This window comes from Megalobrama amblycephala, linkage group LG8, assembly GCF_018812025.1.
Source record: "Megalobrama amblycephala isolate DHTTF-2021 linkage group LG8, ASM1881202v1, whole genome shotgun sequence".
Taxonomy (NCBI): Eukaryota; Metazoa; Chordata; class Actinopteri; order Cypriniformes; family Xenocyprididae; genus Megalobrama; species Megalobrama amblycephala.
Window position 1 is genome coordinate 6,279,655 of NC_063051.1, and position 27,646 is coordinate 6,307,300.

Here is a 27,646-nt window from a genome sequence, read left to right on the forward strand (position 1 = left end):
AAAAACTTTATTTGTCAATGACTTAGATATACTAATAATAGATATACTAATCCGTGGATCTAGTCAGTAGGCCTCCATATTACAATGTATATTTATTTTATTTATACATATTACATTGTGCAAAGTACACTATCCATCCATCCGTCCATCTATCTTTATAGATACTGATCCATGGATCTAGTCAGTAGGCTTCTATATTACAATAAAATAATTTGCGGAAATATTTTGGCATTGCAGTAATTTATAGATTATTCTATTTTGCAGACTCTCTGAAGCATTCAGGCTGGTTGATAAACACATGTTATGGAGCTTTATAAGGAATAAAATATGAGGCATAGATAGATAGATAATACATACATGTTATGAGATATCTTTTTTATTTCTTTCTTAAGACCACATCAATTATAACATTTATTTCACAAGAAATATGATCGCACAAACTGTTCTTTAAAGTCGTCCTTTCTTCACTCTGGAAGACAAGAAAGCAAAATAAGTTGTAGGTAGATGCCTAAAAGTTAAAATTTAATTCATCTGAATGACTTAATAAAGTTCTAATAATTATAAATAACAGAATTAATATTCAAATAGAAGACATACCTTTGACTATAAGTTTGGTGGAGCACTCATCATGACCAAGAGGGCTTTCGGCTACAACTGTGTATTCTCCCATGTCTTTGGGTCCAACCTTCAGGATGAGCAGTGAACAAACACCACACACGTTTGTTATGTAGTAGTTGGGGTTCGTGTTGAGGCTGACATTGTTATGGTACCAGGTAATATGTGGGGTTGGGTTGCCCGTAGCTGCACAGCTCATGTAGCACTCATAACCCGGCGGAGCAGTGTGAAGTTTCAAAGAGACAATAAATTTGGGGGGTGCCTGGAAGTCGAGGGTCCTTGATACAGGCATGTTATATGTGAATTTTTCTGAAAATGAAAGAGAATAATTATATTAAAGGATTAGTTCACTTAAGTATTAAAATTTCCTGATAATTTTCTCACCCCCATGTCAACCAAGATGTCTTTCTTTCTTCAGTCAAAAAGAAATTAAGGTTTTTGAGGAAAACATTCTAGGAAGGTCACGCATGACGTAGGCGGAATTACAGAGCAAGTGTTTACAAAGAGAACGGCCTTCAAACGGCCTTTACAAAAAAAAAGCAGAGCTAGTGCAAGACGAGCATAAGTGGTTAAAAAGTATATACTTTGTTTTGCTAGATAAGACCCTTATTACTTAGCTGGGATCATGGAGATCCCTTTGAAGCTGCATTGAAACTGCAATTTGGACCTTTAAACTGTTGGTAGACATTGAAGTCTACTATAAGGAGAAAAATCCTGGAATTTTTTCCTCAAAAACCTTAATTTCTTTTCGACTAATGAAAGAAAGACATAAAAATCTTGTATGACATTGGGGTGAGTAAATTATCAGGAAATTTTAGTTCTGAAGTGAACTAATTCTTTAAATTCAACTGAAAAAGCTATTATTTCAGTTTAATAATGTGCATTTTGTTCAAGAAAAGCAACATCACTGCATTATTTGTTTTGAGCATCTGGGAAATATTGTCCAAGTGAAGGTACAGTAAAAGCTGGATGTGAAAAAAATGAAGCACATGAAGTGCAGATCATCACTGGCAAAAGAATTATCCAGAGCTAGAGTAATAGAAAGCCTTATACTGCAGCTGACATCCTTATTGGAACAACATTTTCAGAACAAGACAAGGCGGGGATGGTTTAGTGGCTATATGTCAGAGACAGCAGCACAAATCCCAGAGGTATAAACCTGGAGAAGGGTGACCCATAAAGAGAGTTTCATAGATCTTATATCATCACTGCCCTTGAGCAAGACACTTATCTCTGGCTTCTCCACGGGACTCACTGCAATTAGTGTTCTGTAAATTGCTTTGGGAAAAGGTGCCTGTTAAATGGAAAGTAGCCCAGACCACTGCACCACTGATTCTGCAGCTTAGACCAAACATAATTTGTGTTCAGAATTATTTATTTGGGTAGTTGACACATAATGTGGATTCTATGGATTTTTTTTTTTATCACCATCAAGATTTTAGATTAAAATTTAGATGATTGCATATGCATTTTAAATGTCCCTGAGGTCATAAAATCTGCATGTATAGTAAGAATAAAATTATTAAGTAAAATGCTGTTTAAAATAGATTTTAAAAGTATTTCACGGCAACAGCTATTTTTCATTAATTTTATGTAAAAAATACAAATATGACTTTTAAAAATATATTTTAAAAAACTAAACCAAAAAATGTCAACAAAGTCATCCACAAACCTCTTTGTTTGGTGGTTCCCCAAACTGGAGACACTGATGGCTCTGAGAGACCTATATCATTCTTGGCAAACACTCTGAAATTGTACTCTCTCCCAGGCAAGATGTTAATGACTGTGAATTTGTTGTTAAACAAGCGGTCAGCCACTGTGCGCCATGTTTGCTTGACAGAGTCCCGCTTCATCACCATGTAATGCAGATGGTTGTCTTGTTTCTCGTCGGGAGAAGGAGTCCATGACAGAGTCACGGTGCCATGGACATTCTGTTCCAGTTCTACTGGACCTGGAGGCTTGGGGTCATCTGAAGATGAAAAATAAACAGGTATATAGTTACCATCAGTATATTAGCTAGTCAAATTTAGAAATTAGATGAAATTAGATTTGGATGGATGGATAGATTGTGGCCAAAAGTGTATAAATGTACTGAAGTTTTGGGCAAGAAATTTGAGGAGTTATGTTACCAGTGACTCTTATTTCAATAGCGAAGGTGTCCTGGCCCACCATATTCTTCACATTGACCATATAGATGCCAGTGTCAGACAGCTCTGATGTGTAAATAAATAGCTGAGAACCTTTTTCAAAATTAGTAATCGTCACATGTTTGGCTACTGGAACACCATCCTTTAGCCACGTGATGTCTGGTAAAGGAGAGGCCTGTGGATAAAATAAAAGTCATGATATATTATACCAAAAAGACTAATGAATAATTAGTAATGAGTAAAAAGATTTGTAATTTGTAATGCTTGAATATGCTTTTGGTAGAATATGATAAAATAGTCCTATACAGGTAGAAAACCATTTAAAGAGGGCCTATTATGTTTTTTAACATTTTCCATTTTCTTTAGTCTGTAATGTTGCGGTTTGAGCATGAAAAATGTCTGCAAAGTTACAAAGCACAAAATCACTCCAAAGGGAGTTATTCTATATCAGTAATCACTGTTTCTGAACTCCCTAAAATGCCTAGATTGTAGTCTTGAGTTTTCTTCCTCATTCCTCATTTAAAGAATTCCCACCCAAGGCATACGCAAAAAGGGAGACGAGGCCTGGTTGAGTTGCATTGAAACTCGTGGTTATGGTAAGGGCCATGACATTTCTGAAACATTTCTTGACTAATCACAAAATACTGGTCCAGTTGACCAATCAGAGCACAGAGTGCTTTTCGGAAGGAGGGGCTTCATAGAGACAGGAACTAAACAGAGTGTTACTGACAGACTGGGAAGAGAGGTGCTGCAAAAATGTAAAATATGTGAAAAATAATGTTTTTTTTTAACATTAAAGCATGAAATCCTATGCTAGTAGACCCCAAAAACAAAATCAAGGGCATAAAATGGCATCTTTAAATATTTTGTCATAATGATTTGATACTCTACCTCAAAACTGACGCTGACACGAACTGTGTTTCCAGCTTTAACAACCATAAAGCTTTTCATTTTTTTGTCAGTGAACTTTGGCTTTACTGAGAAAAAAAAAAAAAAAAGCAGATTAACTTATTTTTGTGTGAAACTAAAAGCTAAAAGTCAAAGAGATATAAAAAACAATATGAATCTTTACCTGGAGGAGGCATGGCGATGATGTAATTGTCAAAGCTCTGTGGAAGCCCCTCTCCTCCTTCATTGGTGGCGATCACTCTAACCCAATACATGGCCATTGACTTCAATCCCAGAACAGTGAAGGAAGTCTGAATCACTGCGTTTAAATTGTAACGACTCCACTCGAGTTGGTCTGCGTGCCTGATTTCCACAAAATAGCCTTTTGCTTCATCTTCCTCACCTTTGACTTCTGTAGGTTTAGTCCAGGAAAGAGAAAGACTGGTGTAGCTCGATCCAGTTATTTTGAGGTCTTTGACCTTACCAGGAGGCTCTGAGGGTAATAACATAATGAATATTTACTTAAAAATGTTTTTTTTTGTACTGTGTCTGACAAGTCATAATTTCTGTATATGAAGTATGAATTTGTGTCTTACTTTTGGGGTCCCTTGCAATTGCACATTCAGACGGCCCACTTGGTTCTCCAGGGCCACATGTGTTAATAGCACACACTCTGAACTCATACTCCGCACCTTCAATGACATCTTTTACTGCATATTTTTTGTCTAGATATTAAATGAAAAAAAATAACATTGTTCTATATTTAAATTTAGAAAGGTCTAGGCTACTTTAATTCAAATTAAAGTCATTTTCAAGACCTCTGATTGGATCATCTTTTGGGTTTACTTGACTCCAAACATTGCTGCCCTTTTTGCGCTTTTCCAAATTGTAGCCAATGATACTGCCCCCTCCAGTGCTGGAGGGAGGAAGCCAGGCACAGTTAATGCAGTCTTTAAAGGCGCTGACTATTTTAGGAGGAGCAGGAGAGCCAGGGAATGCTGGAAACAGAAAGAACATTTTTTATTATGTTTAATACATATTTGCTACATCAAAATATGGACAGAAATAAGGAATCTCACCCAAAGTGCCAGCTGCAATATCATTAGTTGTCATGACGTCACTGAAGCCCTCAGAGTTTTTTGCCCGGATCCTGTAGCAGTACTTTCGGCCACAATCTATGTTTGTGTCTCTGTAGGTAGGCTGTCCAGGAATGTCACCAATTTTACTCCAGGTGTTTCGTCCCAGCTGCTGCCGCTCCAGGTTGTAATTAGTCAGTGGACAACCACCATCATCCTTTGGGGGCCTCCATTTAAACTCAATGGCAGACAAAGAACTTTCTACAGTTTCTATAGGTCCTTGTGGTGGAGTTGGCCTGTCTGGAAAAACACAATGATAGAATAGTTGACTTGTCTTCCAACAACCAAATAGCTGCTGAGGTCAATCAGTCTCTGATTTTGATATTTTTAGTGGTGGTTATTTAATCAGCAAGCACACAGCTCAAGCATTGTAAGAGCTGTATGCTACAAATAAAAAATGCAGACAGATGTTTTGGCTGTTGCATGATGTACAGTGGGTACGGAAAGTATTCAGACCCCCTTACATTTTTCACTCTTTGTTATATTGCAGCCATTTGCTAAAATAATTTAAGTTCATTTTTTTCCTCATTAATGTACACACAGCACCCCATATTGACAGAAAAACACAGAATTGTTGACATTTTTGTAGATTTATTAAAAAAGAAAAACTGAAATATCACATGGTCCTAAGTATTCAGACCCTTTGCTCAGTATTTAGTAGAAGCACCCTTTTGATCTAATACAGCCATGAGTCTTTTTGGGAAAGATGCAACAAGTTTTTCACACCTGGATTTGGGGATCCTCTGCCATTCCTCCTTGCAGATCCTCTCCATTTCTGTCAGGTTGGATGGTAAACGTTGGTGGACAGGCATTTTTAGGTCTCTCCAGAGATGCTCAATTTGATTTAAGTCAGGGCTCTGGCTGGGCCATTAAAGAACAGTCACAGAGTTGTTGTGAAGCCACTCCTTCGTTATTTTAGCTGTGTGCTTAGGGTCATTGTCTTATTGGAAGGTAAACCTTTGGCCCAGTCTGAGGTCCTGAGCACTCTGAAGAAGATTTTTGTCCAGGCTATCCCTGTACCTGTCCGAATTCATATTACCCTCAATTGCAACCAGTCGTCCTGTCCCTGCAGCTGAAAAACACCCCAACAGCATGATGCTGCCACCACCATGCTTCACTGTTGGGACTGTATTGGACAGGTGATGAGCAGTGCCTGGTTTTCTCCACACATACCGCTTAGAATTAAGGCCAAAAAGTTCTGTCTTGGTCTCATCAGACCAGAGAATCTTATTTCTCACCATCTTGGCAAACTTCCGTCGGGCCACTCTGCCATAAAGCCCCGACTGGTGGAGGGCTGCAGTGATGGTTGACTTTCTACAACTTTCTCCCATCTCCCGACTGCATCTCTGGAGCTCAGCCACAGTGATCTTTGGGTTCTTCTTTACCTTTCTCACCAAGGCTCTTCTCCCTCATTAGCTCAGTTTGACCAGACGGCCAGCTCTAGGAAGGGTTCTTTTCGTCCCAACCGTCTTCCATTTAAGGATTATGGAGGCCACTGTGCTCTTAGGAACCTTAAGTGCAGCAGAATTTTTTTTGTAACTGTGGCCAGATCTGTGCCTTGCCACAATTCTGTCTCTGAGCTTTTCAGGCACTTCCTTTGACCTCGTGATTCTCATTTGCTCTGACATGCACTGTGAGCTGTAAGGTCTTATATAGACAGGTGTCTAAGGCTTTCCTAATCAAGTCCGAATCAGTATAATCAAACACAGCTGGACTCAAATGAAGGTGTAGAACCATCTCAAGGATGATCAGAAGAAATGGACAGCACCTGAGTTAAATATATGAGTGTCACAGCAAAGGGTCTGAATACTTAGGACCATGTGATATTTCAGTTTTTCTTTTTTAATAAATCCGCAAAACTGTCAACAATTCTGTGTTTTTCTGTCAATATGGGGTGCTGTGTGTACATTAATGAGGAAAAAAATGAACTTAAATGATTTTAGCAAATGGCTGCAATATAACAAAGAGTGAAAAACTGAAGGGGGTCTGAATACTTTCCGTACCCACTGTATGTACATTTAATATTCTTCCAAAATATGCTTTCATACAACATTTAGGTCTTAAGCTTTGCAATACATACCTAGTACAATAAGTTTTGATGTTGCCTCTACAGTGGCAAATTCATTCTTGATTTTGATTTTTATCTCTCCGGTGTCTTTGCGCTGACACTTAGTAAGAAGTAGACGGGTATGAGCTGAAGACTTTTCAATCTTGACACTGTGACCCTGCAGCAACTCTTCATCCTCTTTAAACCACTGAATCTTAATTGGTTCTTTTCCTGAAAATGGTAGCTTGAAGGAAGCATTTTCTCCAGCTTTCACAATAACAGGCTCTGAGAATTTACTCAAGGTATCTGCATCAATTTTGGGTGGATCTGAAGAGAGAGAAAAGTGAATTTGTAATTGCTTTGCTATAAATCAGGGCAGGGTGGTAGAGGTGTTGTTTATTCATAGACAGGAATAAAAATCCACACAGCAATGTCTCTTTTATATATACTCATTTAATGAAGGCATTACATTTTATACAAAGCATTACATCAAAACAGAATATCATCTAAGGTGCCTGTCTAATTCTACAGGTGAAAAATTAGACAGGCACCTTAGATAATATTCTACATGTGAGAGATTATTATCACCCATTATTATCCAACCACCTGCCCCCAACACACATTGCTCACTGCCCTCTAGTGGCTAAGGCAAATAATGTGAATAATCGATTATGGCTCCAACAGAATTAGATGCATTTTATGTTGTAATACAAAGAGCAAAGTACAAAAAACACTTACCTTGAACAATTAATGTAGCCTCTGATTTACGTCCTTCTACCTCAAACTTGTATTTCCCAGCATCTCTTTCTTGGCAGTCATTGATGATTAGTTTGTGATGAGCTCCATCTTTGACAATTGTAAAGCCATCCTTGGACTCTAACTGATGCATAAGAAAAAAATCATTATATTTCAAAGATAATAATTTCAAAATTTGCTCAACAAGGCTGCATTTATTTGATCAAAAATACATTAAAATACAATAATATTATTACAACTTAAAATAACTGTTTTTATTTGAATATATTTAAAAATGTAATTTATTCCTGTGATGCAAAGATAAATTTTCAGCATCATTACTCCAGTCTTCAGTGTCACATGATCCTTCAGAAATCATTCTAATATGCTGATTTGATGCTAAAGAAACATTTTTTTTTGTTATTATCAATGTTGAAAACAGTTGTGCTGTTTAATATATTTGTGGAAATTCACAAATTCACACTTTTATTCAGCAAGGATGCATTAAATTGATCAAAAGTGACAGTAAAGACATTTATAATGTTACAAAAGATTTATATTTCAAATAAATGTTGTTCCTTTGAAAGAATCCTGAAACAAAATGTATCACAACTTCCACAAAAATATTAAGCAGCAAAAACTGTTTTAACATTTATAATAATAAGAGGCATTATTAATAACTGAGCACCAATAATAATTAATAGAAAAAATTTAGGATAAATATAATAAATTGCTGTACCTTTTTTCCATCTTTGTACCATAATCCAGTTTTATCTTCACTGTTAATTTTGCAGGACAACTCTGCTGATTCTCCAATGTTGGCTGCAGTATCTGACATCCCGTTCAGGAAGTGGACTCCATGGCCTGGATAAAAGTGCACAGGAAATATGTCAAATAACATCATCTCACCACTGAGAATCAGTTGATTTTATACTAATATGGAGCTTCAGGCATGAAAACCTACCTATGATGCTGTTAGGAACCAGTTCACCGACTCTCACACGCTTCTTGGCCTTATCACCTGACTTATCGCCACCTGTTCCGTCTAAATCAAACTCATCTCCTTTTCCATCTCTCAAGGTACCATCTCCTCCTTTTCTGTTCTTCCCTGTTCCATCACCTTCATTTCCATCTCCCATGCTAGATCCTCCACTGCCATTTTGTCCACCTCCTTTCCCTGCCGCCATGGCTGCCATCCTTTCAGCAGCTTCTTGCTCTGCTTTGGCCTTTCTGGCTGCCTCATCTTGTTCAGCTTGTGCTCTCCTAGCCGCCTCATCTTGCTCTTCCTGGGCCTTTTTGGCTGCCTCATCCTTTTCAGCTTTTGCTCTCCTAGCCGCCTCATCTTGCTCTTCCTGGGCCTTTCTGGCTGCCTCATCTTTTTTAGCTTGTGCTCTCCTAGCCGCCTCATCTTGCTCTTCCCGGGCCTTTCTGGCTGCCTCATCCTTTTTAGCTTTTGCTCTCCTAGCCGCCTCATCTTGCTCTTCCTGGGCCTTTCTGGCTCCCTCATCCTTTTCAGCTTGTGCTCTCCTAGCCGCCTCATCTTGCTCTTCCCGGGCCTTTATGGCTGCCTCATCCTTTTTAGCTTTTGCTCTCCTAGCCGCCTCATCTTGCTCTTCCTGGGCCTTTCTGGCTGCCTCATCTTTTTCAGCTTGTGCTCTCCTAGCCGCCTCATCTTGCTCTTCCCGGGCCTTTCTGGCTGCCTCATCCTTTTCAGCTTTTGCTCTCCTAGCCGCCTCATCTTGTTCTTCCTGGGCCTTTCTGGCTGCCTCATCCTTTTCAGCTTTTGCTTTCCTAGCCGCCTCATCTTGCTCTTCCTGGGCCTTTCTGGCTGCCTCATCTTGCGCGGCCTGTGCCCTCCTGGCCACCTCATCTTGCTCTTCCTGGGCCTTTCTGGCTGCCTCATCTTTTTCAGCTTGTGCTCTCCTGGCTGCCTCATCTTGCGCTTCCTGAGCCTTTCTGGCCGCCTCATCTCGCTCGGCCTGAGCCTTTCTGACCGCCTCGTCTCGCTCAGCCTGTGCCTTCCTGGCTTCTTTATCTTGTTCGGCAGCCCTCCTGGCCGCCTCATCTCTTTCAGCCTGGGCCTTCCTGGCTGCTTCATCTTTTTCAGCCTGTGCCCTTCTGGCTGCCTCATCTTTTTCCCTTTGCAGTCTGTCTTTCTCCTCAGCTAAACGTCTGGCTAGTTCATCTGCACCTTTCCCACGGCCATTGGGATCATCTGAAAACAGAATCAGTTACAATATACACCACACTATACAATACATTGTCATTGATATACATTGATCAGGCAAAAATATACTACCGGTCAAAAGCTTGGAATACAGCATATTCAAAGACTATAGAATAACACAAGATGTGTCACTCGTATTGTTTTGAATGGGAGAAAGTGTAACGCGCAATATGGCAGAATAAGTCCCGCATTCTAAATAAGAGCCAATCGCCGGCTGGTAAAGTCATCGCGTCACTTCAGCGGCCGTTAGAATCACCGGTTTCTATAGAAACAATCAGACGCGCGCCTCCGAAGAGACGCGCATTTAGGTCTGCGCATGCGCATTAGCTTGATCCAGCCTGAAAAATACAGTTTTTTTGTCATGATTCGAGCATATAGGAACTAAATTTATGAGCCGGTTGTTGTTAGATTTCATTGGTGATTTCAAATATGAAATTTAATCGTAAGGTTGGCGAACAGTTTTGATGAATTTGATGTTTCCCCATTCAAAGAGATTGCATGATGCCCAGGATGCCCGAGAGGCGTTTCAAAGATGGCCACCGAGTGAAATGACTTGTCTTAAAGGGACTTTGGCATATAAGAATGATTTCTGAAGGATCATGTGACATTGAAGACTGGAATAATGACTGCTAAAAATTCTGCTTTGTCATCACAGGAATAAATTACATTTTAAAATTTATTAAAATCGAAAATGGTTGTTTTAAATTGTAATAATGTTTCAAAATGTTACTGTTTTTACTGATTTTTTTTTTAGAAAAAAATACAGTAAAAACAGTAACATTTTGAAAAAAAAAAGAGTTAAATTACAAACGTTTGACCAGTAGTGTATGCATTTTAAACTGCATACAAACACAATTCATCAAAGAGGGAAAATAAATCAAGAATCCTACCTTCCACAACCAAAGTCCCCTGGCTTGACCTGAGCCCAGCAATAGCCGTGTAGACTCCATTGTCGTCTTTTGTGCAGTTTTTCACTGTTAGTTTGTGGACTTGCTTGTCTTCTGACACTGTGATGTCATATTTGTCCCCATGCTCAACAGAGATGTCATTGGCACACCAGGTGATTTGTGGTACAGGGTCCGATAAAGCACACTCAAACATTGCATCCTGTCCCTCAACCACTTTAGTGTTTTTCAGCATGTCATTAAACTCCACATCAGGCACTGGAAGCACAAAACAACTCTTACACATTGATGGTCTGTCATCATTTACTCACCCTCAAGCTGTTCCAAACCTGTATGAATTTCTTTTTTTCTGCTGAACACAAAAGAAGGAATTTTGAAGAATATGGGTAACCAAACAGCTGATGGGCCCCACTAACTTCCATAGTATGGGAAAGAAAATACTATGTCAGTGGGGCCCATCATCTGTTTGGTTACCAGCATTCTTCAAAATATCTCCTTCTGTGTTCAACAGAAGAAAGAAATTCATACAGGTTTGGAACAACTTGACGGTGAGTAAATACAGAATTTTCATTTTGGGGTGAACTATCCCTTTAACAAGTAAAAGTTAAGATTAAAGCAGCATAAGTAAGTAGTGTGAGAATAGCTTCAAATATTATATGTTGCCAAACGGCAACACTGTACCATTTAATATAATAATGAATGAATATCAACCTCTTAAAACAAATAGACAAACAAAAACCCATTGGTATTATAACTACTTACGTGTTAGGGAAGTTGAGAACATGTTCGCCTCCTCTACATCCACTTGATAAAGCCCAGCATCTTCTGGGCCAACATCTCTAATGCTGAACAAGTATGTTTCACCAAATTTCTGCATATTATGTTTTGTGGCATCATCAGTTCCATCTCCATAGTCAAGCATTTCCCCATCCTGGTAAGGGTACATTGAAATGCATTACTCTTAAAGTTTCGTTGATGACATTTGAGGATATTTTAATGATGGCACTTACTTTGTAGAGGAGGATTTTACTGCTAGGATCCTTCAACTTCATGTCGAGTTCAAATTCTGCTGTGCCATCTGTTTTTACCTCAATCTGTTTCACGCTGTGAATTTTCTCAACATACTTGAGAGAAAAATTCAGAGATTTTTCATACTGTATATGTATAAAAAATAACAGTATACAAGTGACTAATACTCAAAGCAAAAGAGACCTTCAACTGTTCTGCCTCTCTTTCCTTCTTCTTCTGGTTCAGTTTTCTCAGCATCCACCTGAAGTCGGTTACTCCATATTCCTGACAAATCCGCTCATAATCTTTCTTGGCTGCACTCAGCAACACCTCCCAGAACCTTGGATCGATTTCTCCCTCTTTTGTTTGTTTTTGCCTTCTCTTCACAACCCTAAATGACCAGAATACCACAATGGATCAGGCTGTTTCTCAAAAATATATAGAAGGAAACTTGGGCTATTATTTTTGTCTTCATTATTATTATTAGTTTGCTTAAGATTTTGGGTAAACAAGTGAACACAATAAGGCATACATTAAATCAACGATCAACTATATGATAAAGGTAGATTTTCACTGAGTTCTCAGAATATGTTTATTTCATTTTTTGATATTTGGATAAATGATTTTGTGTTTTATGATTGTTTTTGTAAGGTGTAGCTGAAAAGCCATTAAATAGTCTGTAACATGTTGTTTAAAGACATGTTCTCATTATTACAACTTACACTTAAAGTAGTGTGACAACATGCCCCAGTGGTCAATGTGTATGCAATGCCCTGTTTCTTTCTTTTTTTTTTAATAACAATGGAAATTTACAATAGCTTTTAGTGTCCTAATACAAAAATAAAAACCCGCCCTGAAAAATATTTACTATGACAACTAACCCCGTACGTCCTTACTTTATTTTCTCCCCCCATTACATCATATTTGTTGCACTATATATACATAAAATGTAAATATATGATACAGTGATACGTTACGTTTTCTTCAGCATTTTTCTGAAGTCCTCAGGGTCACTTTTGGGGGCTGAAAATTTAGACATATTTTAAGTTATTTTGACACTATGAACTCTTTTAAACAATCAATAGATCTTCAAATACTGTTTATTTCATTTCAAGCATCATTAGCTCCGAGTACATACCTGGCTCTCTTTTCTTGAATCCAACTGAAAAAAGGAGAAAAGGATTGATTCATTCCTATATGGCATTTTTATTTTAATCAGTATTGGAAGACTACTAAATCATTATGTTCAAATGAATTTCCTACCCTCAATGACATTCAGTGCAGCGGTACAAATCGCTCTTCCAAATGGATTTATAACAATACATTTGTATGTGTCTGTGTTGCACACACAGAAGAGGCGGAGACTTCTGGTGGCACATATATTGTTTTATTGCTGTAAAAACACATAAACAGAGATAGGAATTAGTTGTTTTCAACTGTTTATCAGTGACTGCCAGAGTGGCTTCTTCATATATAAATTAAGCTCTATGTCCTTAAACTCACTTTGCACAATCTTATGACACTACATCAAAAGAAAATAAGAATATATTGCTGTATACTGTCTGTAACACATTAACATTTCCATTACATCAGACAGACAATAATACTCAATACTCAATAAACAGCACTTAGTTTCCTTTTTAGTATGCTATGTCTCTCTGTGTGCTCTGTTATAAACGATCTGTATCAGCAATTTATTTATTCCTAACCCATGACAGGTTTACAGAACACAAACGTAACAATAAACAAATATAAACTCTTCCATAACCAATTATTACAATTATCTTGTAATACTAACAACATTAAGCAATATGATTATGTTGCTGTAATATCTCGCGCGGCCTCCACCAGCCCAGCGGAGTCGGCCGCCTCCCAGCCGCGATTGCGCAATCCATCGCGCGGGCGCCGCCGGCCGCATCTCAACCGTTAAATTTATCGAATTAATATACAAATTCATCAAACTAACACATATAACTAACGTATAACATTTTATGAACACAAACTGTGATGCCACATCACTCATCTTACCTGTAAAAACACATAAACAGAGATAGGAATTAGTTGTTTTCAACTGTTTATCAGTGACTGCCAGAGTGGCTTCTTCATATATAAATTAAGCTTCTATGTCCTGCGGCTCACGATCGCCCTCTAGCGTCACCCGCCAGCGTCTACAGGTCTACGTGATGTTCAAGTTGGCATCATTGCACAATACTATATACAAATATATTTTGATATACATTTAACACAAGAACCATATTTTACAAATGACAACTAATAATATTAATGATAAGCAATACATACATAACTACTTGAGTTCATACCACTACACCCTCCCCCACTTTTAAAAATGTTCTTCCGACATTTTACCACAACTTTAGAACAGTTGTTTTCAGGATGACCTGTACATTGCTGTGAGACAAAAGGTAGGTTCTCAGTTTGTTTAAACTCTGTGCATGAAATCAGTTATTCCCTCCTTGCCGGCTTATTTTCTAGAAAAAAAAAAAAGGGTTCAGTCACTATTGTGCTATATTTTCTTAACTATTGCACTTTACCACTTATCTGACTATTCCTACCAGCAATATTAGCATATATGTAAACAGTTACATCTTAATTAGATGAGTCTTACCATGTAATCAGACTCCATAATATTCGGCCACTTATTCACTTTATCTTGTTACCTCTTTTTTTCTGTTTACTTTACAGGTCACAGGTCACGGGTCTCAACTCACAGGTATGTATTCTTTCTATTTCCTCTTTCTTTCCTCTTTTTTTTTTTTCTTCTGTGATATTTGATTGTCTTTAGTTTACCATTCTGTTGTTTATTAAAGTCCATGGCCTCCACAGATTCTGACCACAAGCAGGCTGGAAGTTGATATCCTTCAGAACTACATTTCTCCGTACCACTGTCGGTGCTCCCAGTTCATTATAAGTCAACATCTTTGGCTGATGTCTCAGTCTTTGTGGGTAAGTGCATGACTGTGGCACCTCCAGTTCACTCACAGAATCCTGATCCCCCTCTACAGAATCGTTGTCCTCCTGTGGAACATTCTCCTCCTCCGTTTCTGTGACTTCTGCATTCTCTCCTTCTCCAGCATCAGGTTGGTATTCGGGTAAGTACTCATCCATCATAGCCGGTTCAAATGGTTCAGCTTCAGGATTCAGTGTGGTGAGATTTGCACTGTGTTCGGAACGGGGTGGAAATTTACAGCAGAGTTCATATCTTTCGTCATCATCACTGCCTGAGTCTAGGTCGTGTTGTTGTTCTGGCACTTTCCTGCTCTTAACACTGTGCTTTCTTTTTTGTGTTTGGCCGTCCTTTATGTCTGGCTTTTCTACAGGTAAACTGTCACAGGGCAGCAGGAGGTTTCTGTGTACCACCCGACTCTGTCCTCCTTTCTCTGGTCTGATCTCGTACACTGGATCATCAGGGCTTTTCCGACTTATCACTGTATACACACAATCTTCCCAGTGTGAGCGCAGTTTACCTGGTCCTCCTCTTTCGCTTAGGTTTCTGAGTAGGACTCTGTTGCCAGGCAAAAGCTCAATGCCATGGATTTTCTTGTCATAATATTTTTTCCCTCTCAAGGCCTCTTTACTTGCAGTCTTTGATGCGATATCATAGGCTTCCTGTATCTGTGTTTGCCAGTTTGCAACATACTCTGCATAACTCTGCTGTTTCTCATTTGCCTGCAGGTTAAACATGAGATCGATGGGGAGCCGGGGTGAACGTCCGAATAGCAGGTAATATGGAGAGAAGCCAGTTGCTTCAGAGCGGGTGCAGTTGTATGCATGGACCACTTTGGACAGCGAGTTCTTCCAGTCAGCCTTCTTTGTATCACTCAGCGTCCTGAGCATGGACAAGAGCGTCCTGTTGAACCTTTCAACTTGCCCGTTGCCCATTGGGTGATACGGGGTTGTGTGTGACCCACGCACACCGCAAACCTCTTGCAACTGATCCATCAGGTGATTCTCAAATTCTCTTCCCATATCGTGGTGGATTTTTTCAGGGAAGCCAAACTTGAGGGCAAAATCACCAAAGACATGCTGTACCACAGTTTTTGCCGACTTATTTCTTGTGGCGTAAGCCTGGGCAAAACGTGTGAAATGGTCCATCACTACAAGTATGTACTCATAACCATTTTTGCACTTCTCAAGGTGAAGAAAGTCAATGGACACAAGCTGGAATGGGTAGGTGGTTTGAATTGTAACCAATGGGGCTTTTGTAGGCTTATGAGGTTTTTTCCTTTTCAGGCACTCACATACACGCGTCACAAAGTGCTCTGTCTCTTTTTGCATATGGGGCCAATAGAATCTTTCACGAATTAGACTTAGAGTCCTCTCTGTTCCCAGATGCCCCATTTCCTGATGCAACTCTCTGTAAACTGCTTGATGATGTTCTTTCGGTAGAATCAGCTGGTTTCTCTTTCCTGCTTTTCTGTACAGGACTCCGTCATCGCTCAAGTGTAGTCGTGTCCACTGTTTCAACAGGAATCTGGCATCCTGAGATTCTTCTTTGAGGGTGCGGCCAAATGGACGACTGTTATTTTTTTTGTACTCCAGGACACGGCTGATAACTGGGTCTTTCTCTTGGGATTGTTTGATCTGCTCCTGTGACAGACACATATTAGTGGGCAGTGAGATGTTGTCTTCCACCAGATGTACAGCTTGTAAGTGAATTCCACTTGTCCACAGAGAAGCATCCTTGAAAGTTAAAACCACACCCTGCACTGCAGCACTTATCACATCTTGGTTTATCTCCTCTGTGCACAGCTTCATGTACTGGTCAATGTCCAGCGGCATCCTCGACAAGCCATCTGCATCTGCATTGCATCTCCCTGGCCGATATTTGATGGTGAAATTAAAATCGGCCAGCTCTGCGACCCAACGGTGCCCTGTTGCATTGAGTTTGGCTGTCGTCAAAATGTACGTTAAGGGATTATTGTCTGTGTACACTTCAAAATGTGGAGCATGGAACAAATAATCCCTAAAGCGTTCACAAATGGCCCACTTAAGAGCGAGGAATTCTAGTTTTCCTGAATGCATGTGGTAGTTTTTCTCCGGTGGTGTGAGTGTCCTTGACCCATATGCAATCACTGACATCTTTCCTTTTTGTTTTTGATACAGGACTGCCCCCAATCCATCCTGTGACGCATCACAATGGAGGACAAACGGTAGAGTCAGGTCAGGATAAGCAAGAATTGGTGGCTCTATTAAGCAGTCAATCAGTGTGTTCAACGCATCTTGATGAGTCTGTGTCCAAGTTATGGGTGTGTTGGGGGATGCCTGCCCTTTTAACTTAGTACTGACTTTAGTTCTTTTCTTTCCCTTAGGCTCAGCAGGTAATGTGTTTTGAGGTGGCACCGCTATCAGCTGATAGAGAGGTCTTGCCAGGCGAGAGAAATTGGGTATGTAAGTTCTATAATAGGAAAGGAATCCCATAATTTTTCTCAAATCTCCCACTGTAGCTGGTTTTCGGAGCTTCAGGGCCTGCACCGGGGCTATTTCAGCTGGATCCATGGAATATCCATCCTCAGAAACAATACGGCCCAAGAACCGCACTTTCCTTCGGAACAGTTCACATTTGTGTGGGGTGAGTTTGACTCCATGTTTCTGGTATCTTTGGAGAACTGTGCGAACATGAGCAACATGATCATTGAAAGAGGTACTATGAACAAGGTTATCATCCAGGTAAGGCTGACAGATAACATCTCTCAGATCCTCTAGACAAGCTTCCATGTTTCTCTGGAACTCGGCTGGAGCTGAGCTAAGGCCAAATGGAATCCTGTTCCACTGAAATAGTCCCCAGGGTGTTATAAAGGCTGTTAGGGGTCGGCTCTCGGCATCAAGGAATCCTTGGTGATAGGCCTTCCCTTGGTCCAAGACCGAAAACCAAGACCTGCCGCTCAGGGAGTCCAGCATATCCTGGATCCTGGGAATGGGGTGCCTGTCAGGTACAGACTTGCGATTTAATTCACGATAGTCGCAGCAAAGTCTCAAGCTCCCGTCCTTTTTCCTCACACAGACGACTGGCGAGGAATAATGAGATCTTGATTTGCTTATCCACCCTCGGTTCAGCAGATCTTGAAGGTACTCCTTCACCTCCTGTAAAAGTGGCTTGGGCACAGAAATATAAGTCTTTTGCACAGGTGATTTGTCATGGAGTGTAATATGCATGTTGAGTGAGGGGATGCAACCAACATCATCATCATCAAAAGCAAAAGCGTTGCACTCTTCCTTTAACAGTTGTCGTACAATCTGCTGCTGTGACTCTGTTAAGTGTTCAAGTTTTATTGGTGGATCCCACTGACTGGGTCTCTTTGATTGATGTGGTGTAACACCCACCCCACATGTCTGCACCGTGGATGTTGGCTGTTCTATCACCTGCTCCATCTGAGTCTCATTTCTCTGGAAAGAGTCTGTTTTTATTGGGTAAGTTGTCTTTACCACTTCCAGGTGGCCAAGGATGAGTCGTGGCGCAAGTATGACTGGGTGACTGGCTGTATTAGCGATGGCAATTGGCACTTTTGCTGTCTTCCCATTACCAACTTTGACTACGCCTTCCTGCATTATTAAACACTCTGGTAGTGGTGATGGTTCACTTGGAGTGAATAACAGGCTTTGTTCTTGAAATTGCCCCCCAATGTGTGCTTGTGCATAGACAGTGGTTATTTGCCCTGCGTTGAGCTGGACCTTTTGTTTACCCACTCGCACCGTTCCAACTGTCACATTTGAATTTACAGTCTTCAACAGTTTAAGCATAGATCTGGCCTTATTCATTGAAATAGAGAAAGCTTTGCTTACCCTACAGACAGTACTGGACCATGGTCTCTGTTTCTCCCACCTGGTAATTATCTCTTCGATGATATTGTAACCGATGATAGGGTTTTCAGCCACGCTAATATCACTTGCCACGAGTATGGGTACTTGCAGGGTCCCTTCTGTACCTGGATCATCACTTAGACGGAAGCTCACTTCCACCCAGCCATCAAAAGGGATCTCTGTGTGATTGGCAGCCAGTCCAGTAAGCGTTCCTGGCCCCAGGAGCTCCTCAATCGGTCTGACGGTGGTATGTGGTAAGTGTCGTTCCCTCCAGTCTGCGTTGATAATACTGGCTTGGGCTCCTGTGTCCCATAAGGCTTCAACTGAGACATCATTGAGCTGGCAGTGAACCAAGCACCTTTTTCCAATGATGTTCAAAAGTCCAGGCGTGGCGAGGGACAGTGACTTATCAGCAGAAGTGATCGCATCTGAATGAGTAACAGGTTGAATATTATTTTCTTTACTATTTTGCTTGCTTTGTACAGGTCTGGATGTCTGTTGCATTTCTGAACTCGTCTGGGACCCAATGGCGGAATGGACTACTGGGGGGTCCAGCTCAGCAGTCCCCTCCCGTTTCCCGATGCGGGCCTCCGTTGTCGACAGCCCCGTGACAGATGTCCATCTTGTCCGCAGCGATAACAGTGCCTGCACTCTTCACCTCTTTGGGCCTCCTGACATGAACGGCAGCCTTTGGGTCTCCTCTCAGTTCGAAGTGGGGTCATGGGAGGGTGAAACTGTGATCTGGTCGCTTCCATTGTCTCTCTGAACATTTTGGTCATTTCCATAACGTTTGCTCTGAGGTCTTCAATTGCTTTAGCAGTGTCATTGTTAGTCTCTTTGCTTTGTATCTGTTTCTTCTTGTCTTTGCCAGTGATAATGTCTTTCATTAATGTCTCTTTCCTCTGTCCTTGAGTCTCCATCTCGCTGCTCGAATGTTGCTCAGTGTTGCAGATGTGTTCTACTGCTCGAACTTCACTTAGTCTAAGAGGCTTTGGAGTCACTGCTTTCTTTAACTTTGTTTGTCTCTCCAATTCCAGATTAGCAGCTTCACCGATTTTCTCAATCAACACTTCATCTGCTACTTTAGGATCACTGAGGTATGGTTTGACTTGGAACTTAACCGCATCGTTTAGAAGGCCTGTCTCCACAGAGCGAAGGAACTTTCGTTGGATGAGCTCAGGGCTAAACTGTTCTCCATCATGCTCATCTCCAGATGTCCACAGTAGTTTCTCCCTCAGTTCAATGGCTCGGAACAGAAAACTTTGAGCAGACTCCTTGGGTTCCTGAGAGATGTTCATGAGCCTGTGCAGTAGATCTGATGAAGAGTCTATTTTATAATGTCCTCTGAGGATGGTCTTTAATGTAGAAAGTGTGAGGTCTCGCTTGATTTCAAGGAGTTCTCTGAGGGGAAGGCCAGGACTCACTGCTCTGATAACTGCTTCAATGATTTCCGCCTCTGCGTACCCCTTTCTCACTCCTGATTCAATCTGGTTGTTGAGGCTAGTGTATGATAATTTTTCCTTTTGACCAGCCTCTCCAATCTGTCCGAAGACTCGGAATTCCCTCCTCAGAGTAACTTCAGGAATCGGTTCGTGTCTGGTGGCTTGCTCTTTCACACTCATTTTATCTTTTCCTCTCTGTTGTTTTTCTTCAAGTAGCCCAATCTGTTCCTCTAATGCACGACGAGCATTTGCATGAGTCTGCTGTAGTTCTGCATACTCTTTTCTTAGCTTCTCTATCTCAGACTGGGTTACTGGTGACACTTTGAGCTCGGCTGGTTCCTTAAGGGACTCGATGAAGCACAGAAGTTCATTAAGGCTCTCTGCATATTGTTCCTCTTCTAAACTTTCCTCAATTTCATCCAATGTTCCCTCTGCCAGCCTTATCAGCGCTCGCCTCGTTTGGCCTGGGAAACCTTCACCCGATGGCTCGCTGCACTTCAGATGGAGGCAGACTTTTATCAGATCATGCTTCTCTAGCATTAGAAACTTGGAACTAACGCAGTCTTGAAGTTGTTCCATTTTTTTTTTGTTTGTTTGTTTGAATTAAGTCTCTATAATGTACTTTATTCTCTATTGATGAATCTTCTGTTATTTCTAGGTTCGTCTCAGGGAGGAACTGTCTCTCTCACATCCAATCAGCAGTCCTCTCCTGGCTGGCTCGCCATGATGTTGCACACACAGAAGAGGCGGAGACTTCTGGTGGCACATATATTGTTTTATTGCTGTAAAAACACATAAACAGAGATAGGAATTAGTTGTTTTCAACTGTTTATCAGTGACTGCCAGAGTGGCTTCTTCATATATAAATTAAGCTCTATGTCCTTAAACTCACTTTGCACAATCTTATGACACTACATCAAAAGAAAATAAGAATATATTGCTGTATACTGTCTGTAACACATTAACATTTCCATTACATCAGACAGACAATAATACTCAATACTCAATAAACAGCACTTAGTTTCCTTTTTAGTATGCTATGTCTCTCTGTGTGCTCTGTTATAAACGATCTGTATCAGCAATTTATTTATTCCTAACCCATGACAGGTTTACAGAACACAAACGTAACAATAAACAAATATAAACTCTTCCATAACCAATTATTACAATTATCTTGTAATACTAACAACATTAAGCAATATGATTATGTTGCTGTAATATCTCGCGCGGCCTCCACCAGCCCAGCGGAGTCGGCCGCCTCCCAGCCGCGATTGCGCAATCCATCGCGCGGGCGCCGCCGGCCGCATCTCAACCGTTAAATTTATCGAATTAATATACAAATTCATCAAACTAACACATATAACTAACGTATAACATTTTATGAACACAAACTGTGATGCCACATCACTCATCTTACCTGTAAAAACACATAAACAGAGATAGGAATTAGTTGTTTTCAACTGTTTATCAGTGACTGCCAGAGTGGCTTCTTCATATATAAATTAAGCTTTATGTCCTGCGGCTCACGATCGCCCTCTAGCGTCACCCGCCAGCGTCTACAGGTCTACGTGATGTTCAAGTTGGCATCATTGCACAATACTATATACAAATATATTTTGATATACATTTAACACAAGAACCATATTTTACAAATGACAACTAATAATATTAATGATAAGCAATACATACATAACTACTTGAGTTCATACCACTACACCTGCTTGATCCGAATCTACATTTGGTATCTGGAGAAAGAAGTAAACAGCCATACCAAATATTGCTAAGGAAAGCAAAACACAGAAGTACAGAAGTAGAACAATTATAAATGAATTAATCTTGTATTATTTATATAAAATACATTATCTTCATATTTACCAATATCTATTGGTAGTAATGTTACAATTTAAACATGTAGAATAAAATTGGAACAGCTGATTACATGGTACTTCACACAGCTGAAAATTTTATTTCACCTCTAGAATATATTCTTCATTCTTCTCATCATATCGTGAAATATATTTTGTTGGATTAGAGAGGTCTCCCTTGTTACGTCCCCATGAAACTTCCGGTACTGGATTTCCATTAACAACAGCTTTGAAAAAGGCCAGTTTTCCTGAAAATTAAATGGAACAGGTAGCTGTGATATTATGTATTATGATCAAAGATAGATAGATAGATAGATAGATAGATAGATAGATAGATAGATAGATAGATGAGAAAAAAAATGAAAATTCTTTCATTATTCATCCACCCTTATGTTGTTCCAAACCTGTATGAGTTTCTTTCTTCTGTTAAACACAAAAGAAGATATTTTAAAGAATGTCAGTAACCAGACAGTTGATGGTAGCCATTTGACTTCCAAAAAATACAATGGAAGTCAATGGCTACAGTCAACTGTCTGGTTACTGACACTCTTTAAAATATCTTCTTTTGTGTTTAAAGGGTTAGTTCACCCAAAAATGAAAATTCTGTAATTTATTACTTACCCTCATGCCGTTCCACACCCGTAAGACCTTCGTTAATCTTCGGAACACAAGTTAAGATATTTTAGTTAAAATCCGATGGCTCCGTGAGGCCTTCATAGGGAGCAATGACATTTCCTCTCTCAAGATCCATAAAGGTACTAAAAACATATTTAAATCGGCTCATGTGAGTACAGTGGTTCAATATTAATATTATAAAGCGACGAGAATATTTTTGGTGCGCCAAAAAAAAAAAAAACGACTTATTTATTATATGGCCGATTTCAAAACAATGCTTCAGGAAGATTCGGAGCACAAATGAATCAGCGCCAAAGTCACGTGATTTCAGCCGTTGGCAGTTTGACACGCGATCTGAATCATGATTCGACACGCTGATTCATTTATGCTCCGAATCTTCCTGAAGCAGTGTTTTGAAATCGGCCATCACTAAATAAGTCGTTATTATTATTTTTTTTTTGGTGCTCCAAAAATATTCTCGTCGCTTTATAATATTAATATAGAACCACTGTACTCACATGAACCGATTTAAATATGTTTTTAGTACCTTTATGGATCTTGAGAGAGGAAATGTCATTGCTCCCTATGAAGGACTCGCGGAGCCATCGGATTTCAACTAAAATTTATTTGTGTTCCGAAGATTAACGAAGGTCTTACGGGTGTGGAACGGCATGAGGGTAAGTAATTAATGACAGAATTTTCATTTTTGGGTGAACTAACCCTTTAACAGAAGAAAGAAACGCATACAGGTTTGAAACAACTTGAGAGTGAGTAAATGATGACAGAATTTTCATTTTTGGGTAAAACATTCCCTTTAAATTGTATTATCAATTCAAATGCTCCATGCTAAAAGTAAAGAAAACTATTACCTTCCTGTATCGTTAAGGCTATGGGTTTTCTGATGAAATCAGGAGTAGTGAATCCAGGTGGCAGTTCCTCAACATACTGTGTGATCATAACACCAGGCACTCTGGATCTCTTCCTAATTGCCACTGAATTATCAGAACAGTATTTTCAAAAACAATTCCTTGATGTTTAATTTGGTAAAACAGTGGAACATGTTTTCTTGGAACTATTCAGAGTCAAGGCCATCAAACATGAAATTGCATAGCTATTTATGTGAATGACTTCAGGAAAGTGTTGGAGGATCTTTGAAGCTGCGGATTTGTTGTTGACCACATGATGGCGATGTTTTATCACAGCTTTAATGATGAATACTTCCTGACATCTACTAAAACTGCTCGATTAACAATAAGGCCATGGGTGATGGAACAAAACAAATCTACCATAAATGATTCAGATGGTTCAAATAATTTTGTCATTTGGCATGTCTCATATCATGATTTTTACTTACCGCCCGTTCCTCCTGCTGGCTTTGACATCTTCAGAATGCAAGATTTGCCTTTAAATTCAGAATTCAGTACAGTAATGGTTGCAGTGTCTCATAAAAAGAGAAAAGAGAGGGCAAAAAACATTAAATTGCACATGTAGGCCTAATCATTACCATTATTGTCATTATAACAATTTATAGGGTGAATAAAGGTTGACGTAGGACACTTAAGCTTAATTATCTTTATTCTTCCATCACTAAAATCAGAATTAGATTAATCCTAGACTAAAATGCGATGACACAAAAGGGCTTCTTTTTTCTGACATCATTTCAGGGGGCATGTCATACAATATTTGGACAGAAGTGAGTAACTGAAGCTCTGTTCCAGTTTGCCAGTAGCATATTATAAAGTTTGTAAAATTTAATTGTATATGTCAACTGAAAATGATTAGAAATTATCCCACTTTGTATTCTCCCTAGCAAATAGATATTAATAATTCTACCAGCAGCTCTTGTTTTACTGAGAGACTGTTATTGTCATTAAGAACCCTATTATAAGGTCTTACCACTGATGAAGGCCTGATTTGTGTTAATAAGGAATATGAAACACTATCTGACAGCTATATGTCCCTAAGTACCTTGTGGATGTCAATCTGTGTGCCATGAATGCACCCTTTACAAGATAGTAAAATTGAAGCCATATGCCCTCTGTAAAAAACATTATTGAACTTTTTGTAAACCATACATATATGTTTCATAGCCCCATGGGAAATGCTATATACATGTAAATAATAACTTTTTACTGTTTTGATGCATGCTGTCTTGCCAAAAACCAAAAACGAGGCCATTAACTGAACCAGCGAACCAATAAAGATATATTGGGAAGTGATATTAGACATTTTGCACGTAAAAGTAACACAAGACATGTAAAGGTTGACAGGATCCTTTCCAACGATTTCACAAGCACAGGGCTAGTCTTTACCCCTTAGCTTTTGATAGGTCACATACCTAACAAACTTATCTGAGATGTGTACAAGAGCAATTAGCTTTAGCTTATTTATCGTATTTAAAATACTAATAAAATAATACAATTATATAATATTAACTCCCCAAAGTATTCAAGAATATGAGGAGAGCCGTTATGTAACTATGTACAAGGTAATGAGTTTTCACTGAATACCCACTTTACATAACTACTATGGTTGTAGTAAAGCGATACAGACCCTTTGCTACATTAAACTCTTATGAGACCATTTTATTCAGTCTGACTTTTGCAATTATGTATGTGTAAGAAAGCACTTTAACATTGTTTGCTGGCTTCTAAAACACTTTAGAGCATTCTAGGCATCACAACATGAGTACCACCTGGAATCTGATGTATTTACTATGCATCACTACTTCGGATCAGATCTGTTGTAGGGTATCTTAAACCTGAAATCTGAGATTTTTAAAAATGCTTTATTTTGCATCGTATTTATTAATACATCATGATGTTTAATAATGAATATTTTCATGTTCTCATCTGGAAAAAAGGAAGTAAAAGAAGAAAGAAAGAGAAGCAACTCACCTTCACGTGTAGCTAACTTGCTCTGTCAACACAAACCTGTTCGACTCCCACAATTTATTGCAGTCTCTCTATTTTGTTCTGCAATAAAACAGTAGTGGGCCAAATTGAAACCTCTCAAGCACTGCAGTCATATTAGCTGTCACATTAAATCTGTTATTTGAGTGAGGTTTACAACAGCAAAGGGACGGAGGTCCTGTCCGTAGTTCATGGTCATACTTATTCTGTAAATAGTGAGGGTGACATTCAAGTTGCTTTTGTGGTGACTGTTCATTTGCCATTGCCAGGGACAAGATGTAACCTCATCTTTGCCTGAAAACATAAAGATCTCATTTACACCTTATCACACTGTTTGATCTAGTAGTTAGTTAAACCATCTAACACCATCTCTACGTAATGACTTTACATTAGGTGTAAAATAAGAAATAAGCTAAGTGATGTTGGAAGGCACCACAATAACAGCACTTATCTCAGTAATTCAACATTTTTTTCTATAGCAATGTCCTCTCGGATATGAGGGACTATGTTAAATTCTTGTGTTAATGGGACATGCTATTTATAGTACAATGATGCAATAAATAAATTGATATTATGTCTTATGTGTTGGGTATGTAGCCCCAAAAGGCATGTGCCATTTCACATGCACAGGAGCTGGCCGCACTTTACATGCACAGACAGCTTAGCAGCTCTCGCAAACTACTGGTCACATTATTTGTGCACAATAAAACACATAATAACCTTATGACTTGAAACTTTGTCCTGATACGAATAGAGTGCAGTAGGGATGACATATGTTGGCCAAATTCTGGAAATTAGTTAGCATTTTAGCACTTTAGGCTACTATCGAACTTAAGTTAAATGCCTTAAATAATTTAACGTTTTATTCTAAAACAAAAATACATCAGCTCTACCCACATTTATGATTTCTGAAGCTTTTACTTGTCTTGAAAAATGTGATTGCTAAATCATAAAATCAAAATTCACAATTCTTTTTTTTTTTTGATGAAATATTGTATTTCTATAAATTATTTATCCATGGACATATTTTTCTTTTTAATTAATGTGCCCACGTATATTCTGTGTTTGGTTTGGTTCTGTTTCTGTTCCCTATATGTATATGTTGACCTAGTTTCCTCGTGTGTGCCAGTTAATATCAAAACATTGCCCTCATTTTTTTTTTCTTTTTTTTTTTTCGAAAAGCTGTTTCAGTTGGATATATCACAGTAGGGAATAAAAGATTATCGCAACTTCCATCTCATACTTTAAACATCATCAGGCCGAACAGCAAAACTCATCTACTCAAAGCTATGCTTTCACAGCCGTGTTTTGTTTAAATAATGCAAACTATTCTAAGTCAAACTTTCAGGAAAAATGTTGTTGTTGTCGTTTTTAAATCAAGACTGAAAGAGTTGTCGGAAGCTTAGTGATGGTGATGTTAAATGTTAAAGGTGCCCAAGAATGCTTTTTCACAAGATGTAATATAAGTCTAAGGTGTCTCCTGAATGTGTCTGTGAAGTTTCAGCTCAAAATACCCCATAGATTTTTTTTAATTAAAACAGATCCAGACGTTAATACTGCCTTTCCTTGTCTAATGCCTTGAACATGGGCTGGCATATATGCAAATATTGGGGTCATACATATTAATGATCCCGACTGTTACGTAACAGTTATGTTATGTTGAGATCCGCGTGTTTTCCGGAAGTCTTTTAAACAAATGAGATTTATATAAGAAGGAGGAAGCAATGGGGTTTGAAACTCAATGTATGTCTTTTCCATTTACTGAACTCTTGTTATTTAACTATGCCAATATAAATTCAATTTTTAATTCTAGGGCACCTTTAAAGTACATTTAGCTTTTTACCTCTGATGATTTATTTAGGCTTCAAAATTCATAAAAGTTGCGTTCATTTGTGAAGATTATCAAGAACAAATAAGTTTCACAGGCAAGGCTTAAGCCTAGTCCCAGACTAAAATGTTTTGAGCTGTTTTAACTGAAAGCAACTTGCACTGACATATCTTAAAATATGTCAGTGCCATTTTTTTTTTGTATCAAGATGCACACCAGGAATGTTTTTTTTCTTAGGCACATTTTAAAAAAGCTAGGCTACTTAAATGTCCTAACTGAACTAAGTCCTAATCCTGACTGAAACCAGGCCATAAAGTATTGTCACAGAGCTTATTCCCTGCAATTTTCCAAAAGCCAGTGGAAAAAAACTTATTGGGGTTTGTGAGGGAACCAGTGATGCTAACTTCCAGGTTGGCCTACAAAAATCACTGCAGTGCTCTGTCTCTATCAATATGAG

General features: G+C 39.1%; 1 protein-coding gene across 1 annotated transcript; it reads right to left on the reverse strand.

The window, feature by feature from the left end:
• Positions 1–358: 358 nt before the first annotated feature.
• On the reverse strand, positions 359–25,728 carry LOC125273500 (immunoglobulin-like and fibronectin type III domain-containing protein 1). The gene is made up of 25 exons (XM_048198935.1): positions 25,347–25,728; positions 23,804–23,890; positions 23,319–23,441; positions 21,943–22,082; positions 21,687–21,714; positions 12,972–13,043; positions 12,847–12,870; positions 12,686–12,731; positions 11,913–12,099; positions 11,711–11,824; positions 11,463–11,631; positions 10,686–10,958; positions 8,533–9,783; positions 8,308–8,432; positions 7,572–7,713; positions 6,867–7,160; positions 4,730–5,026; positions 4,469–4,648; positions 4,247–4,375; positions 3,835–4,143; positions 3,654–3,739; positions 2,745–2,937; positions 2,288–2,584; positions 598–924; positions 359–469 (listed from the first exon to the last, which is right to left on the reverse strand). Exons 2-25 carry the CDS (start codon positions 23,829–23,831, stop codon positions 465–467), a joined length of 4,839 nt encoding a protein of 1,612 aa, XP_048054892.1. The 5' UTR covers positions 23,832–23,890; positions 25,347–25,728; the 3' UTR covers positions 359–464.
• Between the last annotated feature and the right edge of the window lie 1,918 nt (positions 25,729–27,646).